At 45.2% G+C, this 19,526-nt stretch overlaps 1 protein-coding gene across 1 annotated transcript in view; it reads right to left on the reverse strand.

Moving 5' to 3' along the window:
- The window catches only part of T265_05433 (hypothetical protein), a gene marked incomplete at both ends in the record, with an annotated part of 25,369 nt that overhangs the window by 4,390 nt on the left and 1,453 nt on the right, over positions 1 to 19,526 (reverse strand). Inside the window, 8 exons of the mRNA XM_009170440.1 lie at positions 2,890 to 3,020; positions 4,066 to 4,168; positions 8,323 to 8,604; positions 9,610 to 9,891; positions 17,733 to 17,967; positions 18,855 to 18,976; positions 19,080 to 19,280; positions 19,304 to 19,434. Coding sequence (XP_009168704.1) covers positions 2,890 to 3,020; positions 4,066 to 4,168; positions 8,323 to 8,604; positions 9,610 to 9,891; positions 17,733 to 17,967; positions 18,855 to 18,976; positions 19,080 to 19,280; positions 19,304 to 19,434 — 1,487 coding nt within the window. The remainder of the gene's footprint in view (positions 1 to 2,889; positions 3,021 to 4,065; positions 4,169 to 8,322; positions 8,605 to 9,609; positions 9,892 to 17,732; positions 17,968 to 18,854; positions 18,977 to 19,079; positions 19,281 to 19,303; positions 19,435 to 19,526) is intronic.

The raw sequence follows: 19,526 nt of genomic DNA on the forward strand, positions 1-19,526 counted from the left end.
AGTTGGGACCCCCCCCAACCCATCAAATCAAGATTTTGGCACCCACAATAGCCGACAAGAGCCGGTAATTGACACTCAACACTGATCTAGCTTGAAGAGGACTTACTGATTGGTACCCCGTCTGTCTTATAACCTGGCCAATTTGGTGACCTGTTCACTTGGCCTGATGAAGCTTTTGTGTCAAAGGCGAAACGTTGCCCAAATAAAAACTACCGATCGTTTACCAAGCTCTTCTGAAACGGTGACTTCTCAATCGGTTCCAAACGTTTTCCGATTGTATCTATTTTTATCAAGTACACCTAACTACTGTATTCATCACATTCTAGTAAGATAGACATTTGTTAGTGCTTTTTACCTTCTGATAATCAACTTAATTACGTCACTACTAGAGCACTAACGGAGTCAATCTAGTATTGCTTTGCGTAATCTATTTCAAGGATGCTAAACCGACTGATCAAAAGTAACCCACATGCATAATGTGAGTTGTGTGGTTCGGTGGATGGGAAAGCCAGCAAACAGCTCGAAAACCTCTCAAAATGCTTCCACAAAACCAGCCATTTGAGGCCTCTGTCAAGAAAACCCTGCCCATTGTTGAAGCGGGTGTCCAGCGTTTCCACCCGGTAGCATATGGCTAGCCTGATTTCGAACCACCAACAGATGGCATATGAAGCGTAATCGGCTCACGTTTCTGGAGGAATAAAACTGTCACTCAGAACTCCACTAGGGCCAGTGCTACCAATCGAATGCACCCATTCAAAGGGTATACAAACCACCCTCAGAAAGTCATAGATCATAAACTAACTCACTGTCATGTGGACCAGCCTCTTCAACCAAAGACTACGAGGGGAAATGAGATGCCTGTATAGTCTTACGGCCATTTGGTTGACCGGCTTACTAACTGGTCAATGCATACGATTCACCACATTCCTGAACGCTAAGGATAAGAGTGAGGGATAATTATATGATTGCCAGCAAGTTTTCCTATCGCAGCCTTCGCAGTGAGGTTATGGTAGTTTTGTAAACTAATACGGTACTATAATTGGGGAAGTATTGAATTAGGCTAAACGCTAATGACGCAGGCACTTAGACGGTAAACAGGTATTTAGCGCCAGCGTTCATTGCACGCAGCGACATTTAGGGAGGCCGATGGTCAACAAGAGGCCCTTGTGCACTTGCTCGCCGATCCAATTATATCCGATGAGCATCAGCACCACACTGGGCTCAGGAAAACCTACGATGATTTATCAAATAGGTGCAGACGACCAGTGGATGAACCATTTATGACCGGCAAATTTACTTCGGATGCTGATTACCCGTATACTTCAACGAATGAAGAAAGGACGCTGAACATCGACAACATGGGGAAGAAAGAATTGCGTTTCGAAACTCCATTCCCAAAACGCCGTCTGAAATGGGATGGACTAAAACAATCAGTCGCCAGAAAATCTGTGGTCAGTATTCATCGGATGTCATGGGTAACTGGATAGCATAGTTGATGTACAAGGCATTGTAATCGAAGTAACATCAAGCTTGTCCTATCAGTATCGAGATTCGAGTGTTCTATTAGTAAATACAAAAACAGACATGATAACCGAGTGGTGCAAAACGCTGTACCGCTTAACGTAGACTCAAGGTCTACGTCATACCAAATAAGCAATCTGGTGTGCGAGAATTACGAATGTTAGCCACTTTTTCGACATGAAAACGGCACAAGCCAGAATTAATAGGAGTCAGTACCTATGAACAAACCCATTCCATAACTAATCAACTAACTTCTAATCAATTCAACTATCAAGCAATTAATCCGGTAAGATATAAAGTCATCTTACGCGTGTAGGAGAGAACCTGTTTAACGCGAGGGCTTAACAACCTTAAGACAAACAGGATAAACTGACTCCGCAGTGTATCCTTTGGAGTAAATCTCATGACGTGCATTTGGTAAAGATTGTATAGCCTTTTTATGCACCAATCAATATGCTGCAATTACATGGGACATGAGTGAAACTAGGGATACTGAGAGTATACTGACAGCGCAAGGCTCTATATCTAACTAGACTTCACTACAATGAACATAATCCTAGGAATGACGTCCGCTTCCACGTTCATCGTGGAAGCATCGAATCATACCGATGAATCCTCGTGTAGGATGGATAACAGTCTGACAGAGCACACCCATCTGAACTGGGTCTAGTGAAGAAAGCAACTTCATTTGCAGTCAAATGAAGGCAAATCAGCCCATCTTGAGGAGGGATACATAGTTTGTAATGTGAGCATGCATATTCGGGAGTGAAACGAATACGGATTCAGGGTTCTGCAGCAGCTGTACATCAAGACAAACACAGACATCAGGAGCTAAACAGTTAGGCGAATGTGAGGAACAGTTGAATGCATGCATTGGTGAAGAGCGATATGTAGACGCGAATCCGCCACAAAACGTCTCAGCATGAACCGAAGACGTAAGAGCACACCGCAAAAGCGACTGAAAGGCAGGTGGGAATTCGTTACACATAAGCCAGTTTTTCGACCACCTATCTAGCTAGTGATCAGTCAGACAGTCTTCCGAGCGTTTCGTATTGAGGCCTAGAGAACCACGTCAACGCTCTCACAGAGTAATAAGTGCGGGAGGATGAGACTGGAGAATATGAAGAGACGGTTGTGGAAACGCCATTGACTTTAGCCACGCATCCTAGCTAGAAGTTCTCCTCAGTATATTAGGTGAAAATGAAAGTTCTGAATTGAAATGTACTTATACACATAACGGGTACCAGTTTTCAATGTGCTTAATTGAAAACCTTCCCTCGACCAGAACCATTAGGGCGCCGAGTTTTAGCGCATCTGAAAACAAGACGTTACGATTCATGGTTAAGCAATCTACCAAACGTGACTCACATGATATTCCTTATCAGGAGAATTACTTCTAGATGAGGAACTGTCTGAACCGTCCGTCATACTTTTGCCATTCTGATCGCCACGCGAAATCTCACAACGTAGGCGGGTTCTCAACAAGCAAATGGAAGGACCTGGATAGGAATAAATGAGACATGAATGGTGGGCAACGTAAAGGATGTTACCAACTATTACCAGATAGTTTGTACTGTACATGGATCCAAAGAGAATGCTGGTCGCCGCTTTAAAACGAAGTGATTAGGTCCCTTCGATTTATTCAGTGTTACATAAACCAAGACGTAAAAATTCATTAGATTGGTTTCAGAACACTATAGTGTTGTAGCGTGTTAACTCGGGAAAGTGACAGTGCACAATCTTTCACGATGGACCGTTGTGGAATGGAGTATATATTTATAGGTTTCACGGCAAACTAGAATGCAAAAATGGCTTTACAAGACGCTTTCAAACTAACGTCTAAGTTTGCTGTTCATCATATCCCTCATGGGGTGTAAAAAAAAATGAAAATGACCTACTGGCTGTTCACAAGTGGCTTGAATGGAAACCTATGTATGTACAACGCATACAAAGGCGGTAATCGAACCCGCGATTTATTGTTTGCCGGGTGAGTGCTTTACCAGAGGCAGCCAGCACAAGTGAAATCGACGGTCATTGCTCTGTTGCACGACAAACCAACAATTGTCTGTAGGCGCCCTAAGTGGTCTCTTTGTATGGTCTCGGCAAGCGAGGAAGGCATTGATATTATCCACGACGCATTGGTATTGGTGCAAATCGACCCAAAGACAGATGTTCGGACACTAAACTAAGAAAGTAGGCAAATATCGTAGAGACAAGTCGATCTTACGCTTGCGAATCGATTGTCCTATAAAGAAAGCCACCACAAGAGCCCGAGGGTTCTCGCGCGTTCGTCGCATAAGTTGAGGTAATAAGTAGGGTTACACCTCTGCGGAAGCAAGGGTACCAAGGGTTGACAGAAATGAAAGATGAGAATTAAGGGTCTGGCAGAATCTATAAAGTACGACAGAAGAATGTGTTCAGTGCTTAGGCAACGAAGGACTAAGTTGGAACGATAGCAAGCTCGGACAACCAGAGCTGGGAATCATTAATCGTTTGATCATAGTGTAGTAAAATGCTCGATGAAAACATAGTGACAATTCTCACCTTCCATAGCGCGGCGAATACAGGATTGAAACGAACCGAAGGGGAACGGTGTTAGAAAACCCAATGTGCCAAGTCGGAAGGCGAGGACAGGAGGAACAGCTTGCTGCAAAAACCGGATGGGAATGGGCAGGAGCGTGAATATCGGGATAGTGACAAAAATTCATGCGCTGAAATACGGACAAACTGGTTAAACATCCATGAGAACCAGAATACTATCTAGATAGATCTGTCGCATTATGAATCAGACATGAAAACAGATTGCCAATGAAAAAGAGATCCACACAGCGACCTCTGAAGGCCTCTGTGTATTAATGCTTTAAGAGTCTGCAGTCAACTATGGTACACGTAGAAATTTCCAGTGCATAGAAGACTACACAAGGTCCAATCTAACCTCCTTGATGGCATGCGGTGAATGTATAACCGTTAATCAGTGTTCAGCAGAGCAAACATCACCCCAACAGGGTGTGAAACGTCCGTGTGAAACATCCGTTAAGTACCGGGAGACGAAAATGACTCTATTTCTATCAAATGAATGTTAGCGAATGAACTGCTCCTTGCAAGCGATTGCGCATCCACTACCAGAATTTGAGGAAGATAGCTTAAAAATAGAATTCGTTTTGCAGTAACAAGCTTTTGGCGCCTAGCTGCCATGCCACACAAAGAAAGCACGAGGAGTGCGGTACTGCCAGGTTGCTCCAGTTCACACAGTCGATATGCCGGGGCTGGGTCCGAACCACACACCTTCCGATAAGCAGGTTCGCGCCCTAACCACTGAGACATCTCGAGCTCCAAGGAAATAGTTTAAAACAGCTAGTTCATCAGCCGCTCAGGACGTGCGGCGACGTAGAAATCGACCGATCAATCAGTCACAGAGTGAGTACAGCTCTGCATATGCAACCGCCAACTTGTAGAAGTATACGCGACTGCTCATGCCAAATTATGATAGAAACAGTGTATGGTAATTTTCTGGTCGTCGGAGAAAAGAATGCTTTGATGTCGCTGATCCTATGTTAACAGCAGAAATACAAGGAAAACATCTAAATCGATGCCACCGCAACTTTAACCATCGAAGCAACATCTGCACGATTATGAAACCTGGTCGAACCGAGACTTATGTAAATAGGGCACTAAAATGGACTTGTCAGATTTATAATAAAACATAATCTCACCATAAACCCATATGATTGATAACGGGATGTCTTCAGCGAGATAGAATAGATAGATAACCAGACATTCAGGATTTCTCCAACTCTCTAATTAGTCCCATCGTACCATAAAATTCAAAACAAACCCAGGAGTCCTAGCTAAAGAGACACCAGGTAGCAATTCTGATAAACTCAAGTGACAACACTGAGCAATCACAAAAGACATTATGCATGCGAATACGGTCAACATGTTCCAGTGGTAATAAGTGTTAGTAAAGTCAGTAGGCTATTACTTTCCACCATTACTTAGTTCCTGAGAATGAGCTAGCAATTCGGACTTCCGTCCGAGAATTGCCACTGATCAGTTTGCAGCAGCGAAGGCGGGCAACCACTACAAACACCTGGGTGCATTATTCAGGCGACCCTGTCAAAAATAAACTGAACCCTACCGTAGTGTGGCGGTTTGTGTACCTCGGCGACCCATTGAGCTATACTGGGGAAGAGGTGTCCGGGCGATACACGCAGAGTCTCCCGTATCCGGTTAACCAATGGTTAGAGGACCAACAAACAGTCTCCTGACCCTTCAGGTTTGGGGTTGGAACATGTGTGGCAACTTGTTCCGCAAAAATGGTAATGTAGTTGCATTTCCAGCCGAACACTACGATATACTGCGGGTCAGGCTTTTGAGCTAAATGCTTTGGTCGAGGACCCTAGTCGTCCTCCTCTATAATGCGGTCAGGCTTTCGAGCCAAATGCTTTGGTCGAGGACCCTAATCGTCCTCCTGTCTACGTGTGGGCGCCCCGGCAGTATCCCAGTCAACATACAACCATGAACTGCACATATATCACTAAACTCATGCCACATTGGCCGTCGTGTGGTGCCACCAGCCGGGTCACCTTACTAGCTGCATGCAGTAGGGCGGGTAAGCAGCAACATGCCACTGCTGAGGTCCCCCTTCTTTGTCTTCACATTATTTTCCTTCACCCTCTCCCTACCCCATTACTAAGTCTTCCCTTCTAGGCCCAGCACCTAGGACTGATGACTCCGTTCGTCCTACAACGGTTTTGCAAGCAACATCTGCGCGTAATCCGGCGCCGACAGTCTCAGATATCTCGAAATCAACATTCAAGCCCCGACACCCTGTTCAGCTGGCCACCTTCAATGTCCGCACTCTGAAGTAAGCAGATAAAAGATAAAGATAATCATTCAGTTGTAACGTCCATTCGGTGCCTAGCTGCCATGCCACTCAAAGGGAGCACGAGGTCTAGGATACTGCCAGGTTGCCCAAGCCTAGACAGGAGAAGTCGAGAAGCAGAGGTCGGGTTCGAACCACGGACCTTCCGGTCAGTAAATCCGCGCTCTAACCACTTGAAGCAAGCAGGACAACAAGCTGCTCTTGATCTCACACTGGATTCGCTTGGCATTGTGTGACGTGTCTCAGAAACAAGAATTCAAGATTCAAGCGCGGTGGTTGAGCTGACCGCCCCATCACACTCCATTTGCTTCCGGCCACGCACCTATGTCAACGCAGAGGCTACTGTGGCAGGATGTGAAGGAGTTGGTATCGTCCTAAGTCACAGGGAAGAACAATCCTTGCTTGGCTTGATACTCGTTGATAGTCGCCTCTGCGAGGTTCATCTGGAAACGTCTGTGAAGGAGCCTAGCAAGGAGAAAGTCGATCGAAGTCTGTTTGTCGTGTCTGCTTACGCCCCAACTGATTGTAGCTCTGACGCCATCAAAGACAAGTTTTATGATGCCATGAATGCCCCGTTTCGAAGAGATAAAAGCTCAGATGTCATGGTTGTTGCCGGAGATATGAATGCACAAGTTGACAGGCTTAGCGCACGAGACTCAATTGGGTGGTCGACATGGAATGGATTCGGTACGTACAGACAATGGTGAATGACTGCTTCACTTGTGTGCTAACCGCAGGTCGTTTATATGAGGTACTAACTTCCGAAATAACGGACTTCGTCCGGCCACATGGTGCCCTCCAATGACGTGCCGGCCACAGACTCAAATCCATCATATTGCTATCAGTTACCGATGGCGCGGATCAACAACTGACAGCTGGTCGCCTTGGAACACATTTGTGGATTCCGACCACGCACTCGTCCGGAGTCACCTCTCCCTCCGTTTTCCAGGGCCGCGTGAGGTGCGGGAAAATGGCCTGGCAACTTAAATGCTGGCAGATCCGAATGTTAGACGAATTTACTAGAATGGCCTTCTAGGGTTTCTTCGAACTGCTTCACCATCAGATGTGCAATCATACTGGGACGAGATCGACCCTTCTTTGTACTGTGCTAGGAGTTTTGCTACCAAGCACTACCAAGCGCACCGGGTATTAGACCGAACAGTGTGATTGCTTAAATCTCGGAGAAACCACTTGAAGCGACGACGTCACGCGAAAGGGCGCGTGAAAACCGACCGTGAAGTCTGGTGAGCACAGAACGCCAAGGAAATGGAAGAGGCTTAGAATGCCGGTAATGCCCGAAGATTATTTCAGTTGATCCGTGCGACCGGTCCGTGGAAAACTCCTGTGAGCGAAACAAGAAGGGAGTGACAATGTTGAATAAAGAAGAGCGCCTCGATCGGTGGGTCGAATACTTCGGACAATAGCTATCGTGGCCACTGAGTTCCAGGTGAGCCTTTCAAAAAAACAAAGTTGTCTGCAAATGAGTGTATTTCGCTGATTTCGTGCAATTTGATTTCAAATAGAACATGAGGTTGACGGAAACTTGGGGACTGCGCCTATCTGATGAGTCCCAAGAAGGGCGAAACCGGCCGTGGGCTTTTGAAGAATTTTCAGCAACCTTATGATTAGTGCATTGCGAGTAGCCTTGAGGTGATGTTTGACGAGTCGAGAGAGTTGGAAGAGGGGACAGGCGAGTACCACAAATAAAAGAAGGTAAAAAGATCTTGAACATGACTAAATATGTATTGTGTTACACTTGACAGTTTAAAGCTCAACACACAGAGTAACTAACCTTGCACCCACCATGGCCACAGAACATGTTATGGGTTCACGAACAATCACTAGTTCTCGATGATTAAGGTGTAGAAAATGACGTCCGTAAAACTCAGATGCGCAATGGACACAACGCTTCTTACCTGAAACATCGAGCCGATTTTTAAGAAAGTTCCGTCACCTCCAAGACAGATGACCAAATCCACAGAGTTTGCATTTTGGCAATCATAAATCTTCACCGAGAGGTTTCTGCTCTGTGTGTCATTTGCACTCAAGATACACGGAACCGGGCCGTGATCAGGCAGGTGATCAGCTGAACTCGTAGCCTGCGGACCAGTTGTACGGCCTAGGATGGAACTGAAGTGTGCATCTTTCTTCAGTACAGCAACAGTTTCCGATTCGAGAAAAAGCGTAACATCCCAGGTCTACAAGTTAAAGCGAGTTTAGGTGTGTAGGCTGTACACAAACCCGGAAGGCTACACTATGCAGCAAATCCGAGTAGTCAGTAACGCCAGACAATCTACCTGATGATCGCCTTGAGGCCTTCTAGGGTTTCTTCGAACTGCTTCACCATCAGATGTGAAATCATACTGGGACGAGATCGACCCTTCTTTGTACTGTGCTAGGAGTTTTGCTACCAAGCACTACCAAGCGCACCGGGTATTAGACCGAACAGTGTGATTGCTTAAATCTCGGAGAAACCACTTGAAGCGACGACGTCACGCGAAAGGGCGCGTGAAAACCGACCGTGAAGTCTGGTGAGCACAGAACGCCAAGGAAATGGAAGAGGCTTAGAATGCCGGTAATGCCCGAAGATTATTTCAGTTGATCCGTGCGACCGGTCCGTGGAAAACTCCTGTGAGCGAAACCAGAAGGGAGTGACAATGTTGAATAAAGAAGAGCGCCTCGATCGGTGGGTCGAATACTTCGGACAATAGCTATCGTGGCCACTGAGTTCCAGGTGAGCCTTTCAAAAAAACAAAGTTGTCTGCAAATGAGTGTATTTCGCTGATTTCGTGCAATTTGATTTCAAATAGAACATGAGGTTGACGGAAACTTGGGGACTGCGCCTATCTGATGAGTCCCAAGAAGGGCGAAACCGGCCGTGGGCTTTTGAAGAATTTTCAGCAACCTTATGATTAGTGCATTGCGAGTAGCCTTGAGGTGATGTTTGACGAGTCGAGAGAGTTGGAAGAGGGGACAGGCGAGTACCACAAATAAAAGAAGGTAAAAAGATCTTGAACATGACTAAATATGTATTGTGTTAAACTTGACAGTTTAAAGCTCAACACACAGAGTAACTAACCTTGCACCCACCATGGCCACAGAACATGTTATGGGTTCACGAACAATCACTAGTTCTCGATGATTAAGGTGTAGAAAATGACGTCCGTAAAACTCAGATGCGCAATGGACACAACGCTTCTTACCTGAAACATCGAGCCGATTTTTAAGAAAGTTCCGTCACCTCCAAGACAGATGACCAAATCCACAGAGTTTGCATTTTGGCAATCATAAATCTTCACCGAGAGGTTTCTGCTCTGTGTGTCATTTGCACTCAAGATACACGGAACCGGGCCGTGATCAGGCAGGTGATCAGCTGAACTCGTAGCCTGCGGACCAGTTGTACGGCCTAGGATGGAACTGAAGTGTGCATCTTTCTTCAGTACAGCAACAGTTTCCGATTCGAGAAAAAGCGTAACATCCCAGGTCTACAAGTTAAAGCGAGTTTAGGTGTGTAGGCTGTACACAAACCCGGAAGGCTACACTATGCAGCAAATCCGAGCAGTCAGTAACGCCAGACAATCTACCTGATGATCGCCTTGAAAGTGGGCAGCACTTTCGACGAAGATCATCAGGCTATAAAAGACAAGTCAAATGTGAACATTTGGAAAATGAGAAATAGCCACTCTCACCAAGCAGTGCAGCCGTACTTGGAATAACTTATGAGCGATTGTCGTGAGGTTGACAAAGCATGCTCCAAACCCTTAGCAATAGCTATGCTTGGGGACATTCAGAAAGGGACTAACGATAAACGACCCTTCAGCCAAATACATGGAGAGAGGTAAATAGCATAGAATTAACTCGGAATGGTAAAGTAGATATGCTACCAACATCAGGTGACCCGGAGATTGACTACACTCATTCTGGTTCCATAACGATTCACTACATGTTACCGTAAGCTGAGTGGTTTACTTTTCGTTCGTAAATACGACACACCCTTCACAAGGGAGCACTTGCAGGGGACAAAATTTCCCCCTCCATTACGGACGTGTCCTGTTGAGAGGTGAGAAGTATGAAGCATTTCCTACGACCTTTATACCGGGTTAACAAAAAACTCAATGTTCTCAGATGCTTTCAGCGACAAACTGACGGTTATGATAACATTGACGACTTTAACTACACTGTCTGCTAAAACAATCAAAAGCCTTGGATATCTGGAATTGAGAGATACTGGTGCGTCAGCAAGATGTGCCCTTCCTCTGGGCCGAAAAAGTAATTTTTGTCCTGGCTAGCAAACAACTGCGCGGTGAAGGTGTACACTAACACAGAAACTATGATAAACATTCAGAAATGCAAAAACCACGAGTTGCCATGTGTTGATTTACTTTTTCGTGTAGCTTCCGTTCAGCTAATACAAAACACACCGTTACAAGTTCAACCATTTTGTTTTTAAGTTCAAAGACAAACCAAAGGCGACGACGTAACCGGACAATTTAGGGAGTGCTAGAAACATCGTCCGTTTTTTGTGACAGTCGACTTGGATTTCAAAAAAATGTCCAAGTGCAATGTCCATAGAGTGTCTTACTGGGGAATGTGAAGGAATACTAGGAGCTTGCTTTCGCAACTAGCTCGTCCTCGAGGGAAAAGTAACATCGCCGATCCAATAAACGTGGAAACGCTGGTCACTCGGAGGGACACCGAGCCTCCCTCAGGCTCTTGGCGAACAACACAGTATGACCTTAGCATCGATCACATCATCATGAGTGTTTGCAGTATAGAAGGTTGCCACAGGCTGCCTGACAACTGCCCTTTGGCTCACCCGGTCCCATCACCAGCTAGTGGTCGGACCACAGGACGTAACGGTGCGCGCTAATCTGAGTCTGATTCGGTTGCCCTGTGCATTGATTTAAGGTCATTCGAAATGTGCACTCCATAGTGGTGTTCAAGACGAAACTGAACATAAATAGTAGTCCTGAAGAACACTACTGATTTTTCGGAAACTTTTCGGCATCTTGTTGCAGGTCCTCACGAGACGAAAAGTGAAGGGGTATGTAGCATGAAGTACATCCCCAAAATCCAGGACTGTTCCTCTATGAACTGGTTCATTCAAAAGAATCCAGTTATCTACACAATCAGAGACCTCGTCAAAAGTTGATAAAAGTCGCGGCTTCTGGCCGACAATATGTATCTTTTGATTGTCTGTCTAGGCTGACAGTATCTCGTTCCTCGTGCTTCCCTTGGGTGGCATGGCAGCTGGGGACCGAAAAGGCTCTACAGCTGAACAAATAGTAGTAGTCATCATCATCATCATCATCATCATAGACAGCATGACATCAGTGTTCAACACCGATGCTTCACTGCCGTGCAAAGATGCTACCAGTGTATTCCTAACCGGGAGAAATCTTCATGGCGCTCCTGATTTTATGCGTCACATGCCAGCATTATGCTTGCAGAACAACTGGACCCATAATCTGCATTATGAGGTGTGATGGCGGTAAATCTGTAGTTCGAAGGACTGTTTCGGACACCTTTTCCAAATGAAGATACAACGGTTGGATGGCTTTTACCTTCAAGTTAACTAAAACAAACTACTTGAGGCAGCACAGAATGATTCACCGCTGTCTTCGAATAACACTGACGGGAGCCTACTTGGATCAGCAGGTTGATGGCGGCTCAATTCATATAATTAGGTGGGGCGCAGACTACAACTCGAGTTTGACGGGTCAAAGGACAAAACAGGGACTGCTTTTGGAAACATTCGGTGCAGCGATCTGGACGATCGGTCCTAGCTTGTTTTAAATTTCTCGTATACTCTCTCTCTCTCTCTAATAGATGTTCGCTTGGACTAGGTTTCACGAGTACCGACGTTAGGATTTTGATAGAGATCTGTATTATTACTATTATTTACGCAAACCCTAGCTGGTAGAAATCCTGCTTCATGTTCTCGGGTTTGAACGTCAAATGCCGGAGTTAGCCGTCGTAGTATAGTGAGAACTGATAACCGTACAAGTATGAGACTTTCATATCCATGATTGAGTCGATCGCTTCGATACTTTTCTGATAGAGGTATCATCGTCGTTTCACTGCCGTACAACCAAAACCTGTTTGAAAACCTTATTATGAAGAAAATAATAAAAGTGGACAGTGCTAGCCAACCGCAATCATAACCACAACCTAGCCACAAGACACTGATTCAGACTCCCTAGATAGAAACTGAAAACGGGAACGCTATTGACGTCAACTAGCAGCTATATCTTGGGGCGTCTCCAACCATACACAGAGGGAATTGCGCAGACTTCATCCCCAAAGGTGAGTCACACCGACAGTATCCAGACTTGCAGTCGGTTTCATTTTTCTGTGCCAGATCAAAGGATGGCCACCTCTTTGCTCACAAAACCAACACAAGAGAAACTTGCTGGTAAGCTTCCTCGAAAGTTCGCATGTCAAATGTTGCAACAGATAAGACTGCAAGGTTGATATAGTAAGTACAAAGCGACAAACATGAGCAGTGATGTTTGGTCACTATCCTGGGCGCTTGAAGGACACGCCTAAAGCCGGGATTTACAGAACGTTTAAAAAGTTGGACAGGTATGGGGTTAAGAAACGATCATGAAAAGAGGTGGGCCTCAACAGTCTTGTTTTTGTTCATCCATCCTACTGTATGAACCGAATAAAACCAGATGTCACCGAGCGACGGTCCACGTAGACGAAAATACTTCCCGTCACGGAAGCCTAGAGATGAGACGACTGCCGTTCGTTCGGGAGTATGCAGCGTGCCTCGTCATACCATTGTGGGGGGGCCCGCTTACCATTTCGCCTCCCCTCAGCTTTGCACCTGCAGAACCAGAGCAACTCCCCTTATCAACTTCGATAAGTTTCAGTAGATGAACAGTATTGGCCTAAAGACTGGAGAGCGACTGGAGATGCACAGCAACGTCACTGGAAAAAACATGACGAATGGAGGCGACTCAGTGATTGGAGCGCGAATCTACGGATCGAAAGGTCCGTGGTTCGAACCCGACCTCTGCCTCTCGATTTCCCTTGTCTGGGCTTCGGCAACCTGGCAGTATCCCAACCCTCGCGCTTCCTTCTGGTGGCATGACAATTAGGCCCAGAAACGGTGCTGCAGCTAGAATTTTTATTTTACATATGAATACTGGATACCGTTGAGATCCGCGCATCTTACTTCTACTGGAAAAGATACCAGCAACTAGCGACAACAATAGTGCACGTAAACCCATCAAACGTCCGATAATCCAGAGCCCGAAAAACGACAAAGAACCCTGGTGAACTGCGAATGCCCACAAGATGGAGAAGGCTCTCACTAGAGGCAACAACTCTGCTATGATCCAGCTGGCTCGGTTAACTGGTCAAAAGAAAATGCGTCAGTGAAACGGTTGTGAAAAAGATGGGGCGGTAATTCATCCGAATAATGGGTTGAACAGTTTAAAGAGCACTTCGGCAGCCCACGACCGGCTTTGCTCTTCTTGGAGTTCATCAGGTAGGCGCCGCACTGATCCTCGATTTGTTTACTATCTTACGGCCCGCTGGCTGTACGTCACCCGAAAATGGGCCATACACGCACAGTCCGGAATGGTTCATTTCGGTAATGTGACCAACAACCGAGTGGAGATTGCGAGCTGTCGCACAATATGTGTGCTTCGTACTCAATTGATAGTGCCGCGGACATGTGATGAAGAAGTCGCTGGACTAGGGAGGATGCCATATTCTTCAAGACGCACAATAAAGTGCAAAGAAAAATACGTACAATATTCTCTAACACTTACTTTTGAAACGAAATCAATAAGATCTTTGAGATGGTCTATAACCTTATCATCGCAAAATTTATGCACCACAAGGATGTTAGTCGGTGGTACTTTCCACTCTAAAACAGTTCTGTCACTGGTATTTATAAATCTGATGTGGAAATTATCAACCTAAACGAACGCTAACTTGTATTTTTTGGGTAGGCCACAGCCCGTCATCGCGTGGGACACCGCCAGCCACGCCCGAATCACGTGAAGGCCCAAGTAGCAGTCTGATTGGCCACACGACACGGAAGTGCATTCCATCCACATGCCCTTGCATTGAAAGCAAGTTTGGGCTTTTGTCCAAGCTTCCCGGGCCATATGTGTTCTTATGTTCAGCGACTTCGGCTCACCTTGAAATTACAATCGAAAAAGCGAGAAACATTCCTCTTCAAGTGTGGGGTAGCATAACTGCCAGCGCGGGGAGTCGCTCAGCAAGGCATCACAGAGATCTGAGGTGTGTTCTAGATGCGGTGTTACGACTGTCGGGGTAACTTTATGCTACACACTCGATGTCAGAACTTCGCTCACTTCTAAGGAGCCACCCCCATCCTCCTCAGATAATATATTCAAAATATCTCTTAAATAATGGAATGCTTGAAGCTAACTCTGCACAGCAGTATAGCATTTCTCATTAATTTTTCGGGACACCAGGATCAACTTAAGTTATCATCATTTACTTAAAACTTGTTTGAATCTATTTTTAGCGGGCATTTTATAGTGTGGTGTTTTGTACCTTTATTTTGCTTTCATTATTGCACTAAGTATTTCTTCAATTGCCCAATCGTTTTGCTGTTCGAATACGAAAAACTACGAAAATGCGCACTTGTACAGAAATCCACGCACTACAGACCTGGTCACGTGCTTCGCCTCTCTATTCTGATTTTGCTTGCGCTTGTAGCGGTCATTCGCGAGTCTCATGTGCTAACTCTGGTATCAAAATATTTCATACCATCTTCAGACCATCTATTATATGTGGGAACTGTTCAGAATAAGACCCCTGGATCACCATAACTGGATTATTGCTTATTCGCTGACCCGGCCAACGGCGAACTATTTTAAAGAGAACTATTATTAGTGAGTCTGTTCCATCTGACCTCTTTGTTATCGTATACCCAGTTTAGCGTTATTATTTTTATTTCTTTGCCGCGCATTCCTTGTAAAATAGCTTATTTGGTAGCCAGACCACTAAAATAGGCGCTGGCTCCGTTTACGGCCCACAAGCGTGTAAGCTCTGTGCAATTTCTACAATCCCCAAAGTTAACATTTTAACTGCAACTCCTGTTCTTTTTCGGCGTTGCTCTGGGATGTTATGGCCTGATTATTTGGAGGGAAACCTAGAGAAAATTGCTTTCATTGTGCTGAAATTCTTTGCCTGTATCGTGTGTTGTAGGAGGCACAAGTGCACATTTCCAATGCCCGGTGTAACGATTGCCACTTGCGATGCATTGAGATATGAATACGCGGGTGTTGCGTCTTGGCTGTCCCGAAACTAAGCGAGCATCACAAATAATTGGTGAAACCCGCCGCAAATGTACAAGTCACCACTGAAACTGGTAGTTCCCATGGTTTCAGGTAAAACTTGCGGAACGCTCTTCAATATCGTTATTCTAGATGACTTACTCATAAAATATCCACAATCATTCAGGTTCTGAAAGGCTAAATCAGCGTGAACATTTGCCGTCGGATGTTGCTCGTTTATTTTCGACCTTTTTGTGCTTTCACAACAAACCATCAGTTTACACCTGGGTACGTTATCGCAGAGACATGGCGTGAGGCTTTTTGCTTGTTTACATGGGGCAACAACTAACTGTCTCACCATCCGCACGGCAATTTGCTTGGGGCGAATTTACGCGGCGTTGTGGAAGAGCAACATATACCTCTAATTAAATACCCGCGACTGGTTTCGTTATCTAACGCCTCGTCAAGTGGGCACAGTTTGATTTTTCTTCAAACCTGCGCTCTTTTTTGTCCTAGATTGCCTGAAATCCAACGAATGCACTCATTTACGTACGTACTAAGAAATATGTCCAGCTGGGAGTCAAATGAGCCAAATTAGTATGTTAATGGATGTTTGCTGATTTCAAGTAACGCGATTTTGCTACAGCATCGGTTGATGCGACTTTAATGCAGTTACTCTGAGTACACTGCTGCCTGAGTAATATCTTGTAGTGATCCCCGACGTAAGAGCGGAAGGCATATGTGTTCGGGACATTCGTGTAAGATAAACATCGATGCTCTTCTTTCTCGTGTGTCCTGTCATGATGATCAAGTGCTAGAAGGGCTGTCTATTCTTGCGGATCACATTATATCGGTGGCCAATCGGTACGCTATATCTAACACTGAGTAAATAATGATGCTGTTCTAAATATGATACATTTTGTTTCAGAAACATTCAACAGGACTGAAAGCGGAAACTAATCGCTATTATTCCGTGGAAGAAAAAAGCATTTTGCCTTTAAGCTTTCGCGTGCCTAAGGGAACCAACGGAAGTTAGTTTCAAAGGAACACCTTTGTAAAATGTTCAACTGTTATACTTTAAACCGGTCATGCTAGCAGCCATCTGGTTAATTTGTGAAGATTTTAGGGGCAACCGGAATTCGGCGACGTGAGTAAAAATTAAGGTCCACTAAAAAGCCAACCACTCAGTAGTTGCAGAATGGAATTCACTTCACGGAAACGATGGTTTTCTCAAAGTCACCACTTCATAGTTAAGAATGTCTCTCGCTAATGAAATGTCCTGCGGATACGTATTATGGTTGAGCCAATCTTCAAGGTTATCGGTTACGCGAATCCAAAGGTGCTCAACTGTAGAATATGACGCCCATACAATGGGGAAATTGGCGGATAGTTTTATGGCTGTAATGTTCTTTGGAATTGCGAGAGCCCACACTGCAGTCATGGACGCGACATATAACAAAGTTTTGCCTCTGTTATTAAAGTTAGCCTTATATCCAACAGCCGACTAGATAGAGGACGAATCATGTGTTTTCGGCCCTTATGAATGGCCGCTCCGCTCACCACAGGCACATTAATTATGTTCGGGAAACCAGTACTATATATAAAAAACTTGAGGCTCCAAGGTAGGCACCATAGCCGCAGTCTGGGTATCCCGGTGCACCGCTTGATTTCAGCGTGGATGTATTAGGTCAGCGGTACCCCATAAACTACCTACGTTGAAAATTAGTCGATCATAACGGACATCTGGACGAACTTAGCTGTCTTTTACTTTGTACTCCTCATCAAATCAGTCATTGTCAGTACGGTACACGTTCTTTGCACGTTTGCGTGAACTCCTTCTCCCAAAAAACTTCTACACCCGTCCCCGCTCCAGCAGCGCCTTCTAGTGAGTCAATCGAGTTTCACTGCACACTATGATTCTTAATTTCCTTCTTATATTCATCCGTACTCCATATTCCCCGATTCACCATCCTCACTTACGCTTTTTTGTGACGCTAGCCATAAGCCCAACGGATAAAGGCCACGAAGCTTTGGTGACGGTTTCAGGCTTCATTTCGAACAGGCCGATAAGATCCTCGCCGTTCTGCTGTTTCTCCAGATCCAGTATTCTTGTTCTCCATTTTCTGCAGTTTGAAGTTTTTCATCACGTACCAAGAAGGAAGCCTCCTGCTATGCCCTCTTCGTATTGTTTTTGCCCTCCACTTTAAAGGCTTCACGATCGTATCTCGTATCATCAGATAAGTGCTCAAAAGTAGGGGAAGAACCCTTGTAACTTTGGTTCCCCAATCGTGCCGCCTTAGGTGTGATCAAGTCTACTTCGGATTATGCCCACTGTTTAGGTCACCATCCTTTTCCACGAAATTCCTAGTGCCCACTAACCCCACCAGGCATGCCTTCATTTTGCTTGTAACATTATGACCATACCTGAAGGTGTGCCACCCACTGGTTGGGAATGAACATTATTATTATTGTTTACATGCGACTTTTGGTCCACAGTGCCTAGACAACTAGCTGCATAAAACGTACGTTGGTCATGGTGGACAGCGAAACGATCCTAGCTGACTAACATGGCTAAATGTAGCTAGTGGCCCATGATGCATATTCAACTGGGCAACACGCTCCATGCATCTTCACCAGGAAGAGCGAAATGGCCCAAATGTACAACAATAAAAGTTGAAATACACTGGATGTGGCAGTTAATAAATACATCTTTCCGAAAAGTATATGGCTTTCCTGGTGCGCAGCATTCATCGAGTTATTCACGTTCTAAAATGAGAGGAAAATATAAGTTAGGTTGTGGAATTATCATTACGATACAGGCGGCTGCCGAACTGGGAGCAATAATTACTCTATGAAATAAGCAATCCCTTAGCAACGGCCTCGTTACTGCTTGCTGACTATGAGGCCTCAAGAAATATGAGTAATTCATCAAATACATGATGTCCCATCAACGGCACGACAGTCTGAAATTTATGAGCTTGTACGAGACCCACAAAATTACCGCCGTCTTCCTCATCTAAAAATCGCTCCGCAGCACTGGCCCTAATATGATACTGTTAACTCACGCCTGTCGAATACCTTCTCCTTGGAGCCAACTATTGAGGCGTACAAAAAATTCCGTGTCACAATGTTTATAATCTGTGCTTTGATCCAGAACAATACCATATGATGCCTTCACTTACAGACTCACGGACTGATACGCGGGATCGAGGCTTTTGCCCAAGATTCCAGATTCGGTTTTGTTCTTGTCTTTTAGTGGCTGTCGTTCACCTGAACGGCACAAGTAAAAAGGGTGTAGCACAGTCTTTTATGTTCTCAGCGGAGCACTATGCTTTCCAGCGCGAGGATTCGCATAAATACATGTCTAGTAGTGCTTTGAACTAAGTTCTAGAAGGAGCGTGGACAACCGTCGGAAGAAGGTCATACCACGCGGCTGCAACCCAAAATGAGAACAAAAATTGCTTAATGAATGTGTGCCTTCCTAGCTTGAAAATCTCACTATAGCCCGACCATATTTTTTTTGCTCGGTCAACGGTAAAAGATCTGTTGGCCAAGCTTTGTTTAGTCAGGGCATAAGTAAGAATAAGTTCCCCTCGGAGGCGACGATACTCCAGGGAAGGAGGTCAAGCACCCGAGACGTGTTTCGTAGTCCACTTGAGATTGGCAAAAATTTTTGTGGCGGCTCGCTGGACATGCTCAATGAGGGTGACGTCCTTCGTGCGTCCTGAGCAGACAACTTGGTTGGCATATTCCAGGAGCAATCTGATGTAGGGCACATAGAATATATGGAAGTAAATGGGAGTAATAGGGTAAAAGGTATGCCAGATCATCCGTAAAATGGTGCAGTAAGTAGG

The sequence above is a fragment of the Opisthorchis viverrini genome, assembly GCF_000715545.1.
Source record: "Opisthorchis viverrini unplaced genomic scaffold opera_v5_103, whole genome shotgun sequence".
Classification (NCBI taxonomy): domain Eukaryota; kingdom Metazoa; phylum Platyhelminthes; class Trematoda; order Opisthorchiida; family Opisthorchiidae; genus Opisthorchis; species Opisthorchis viverrini.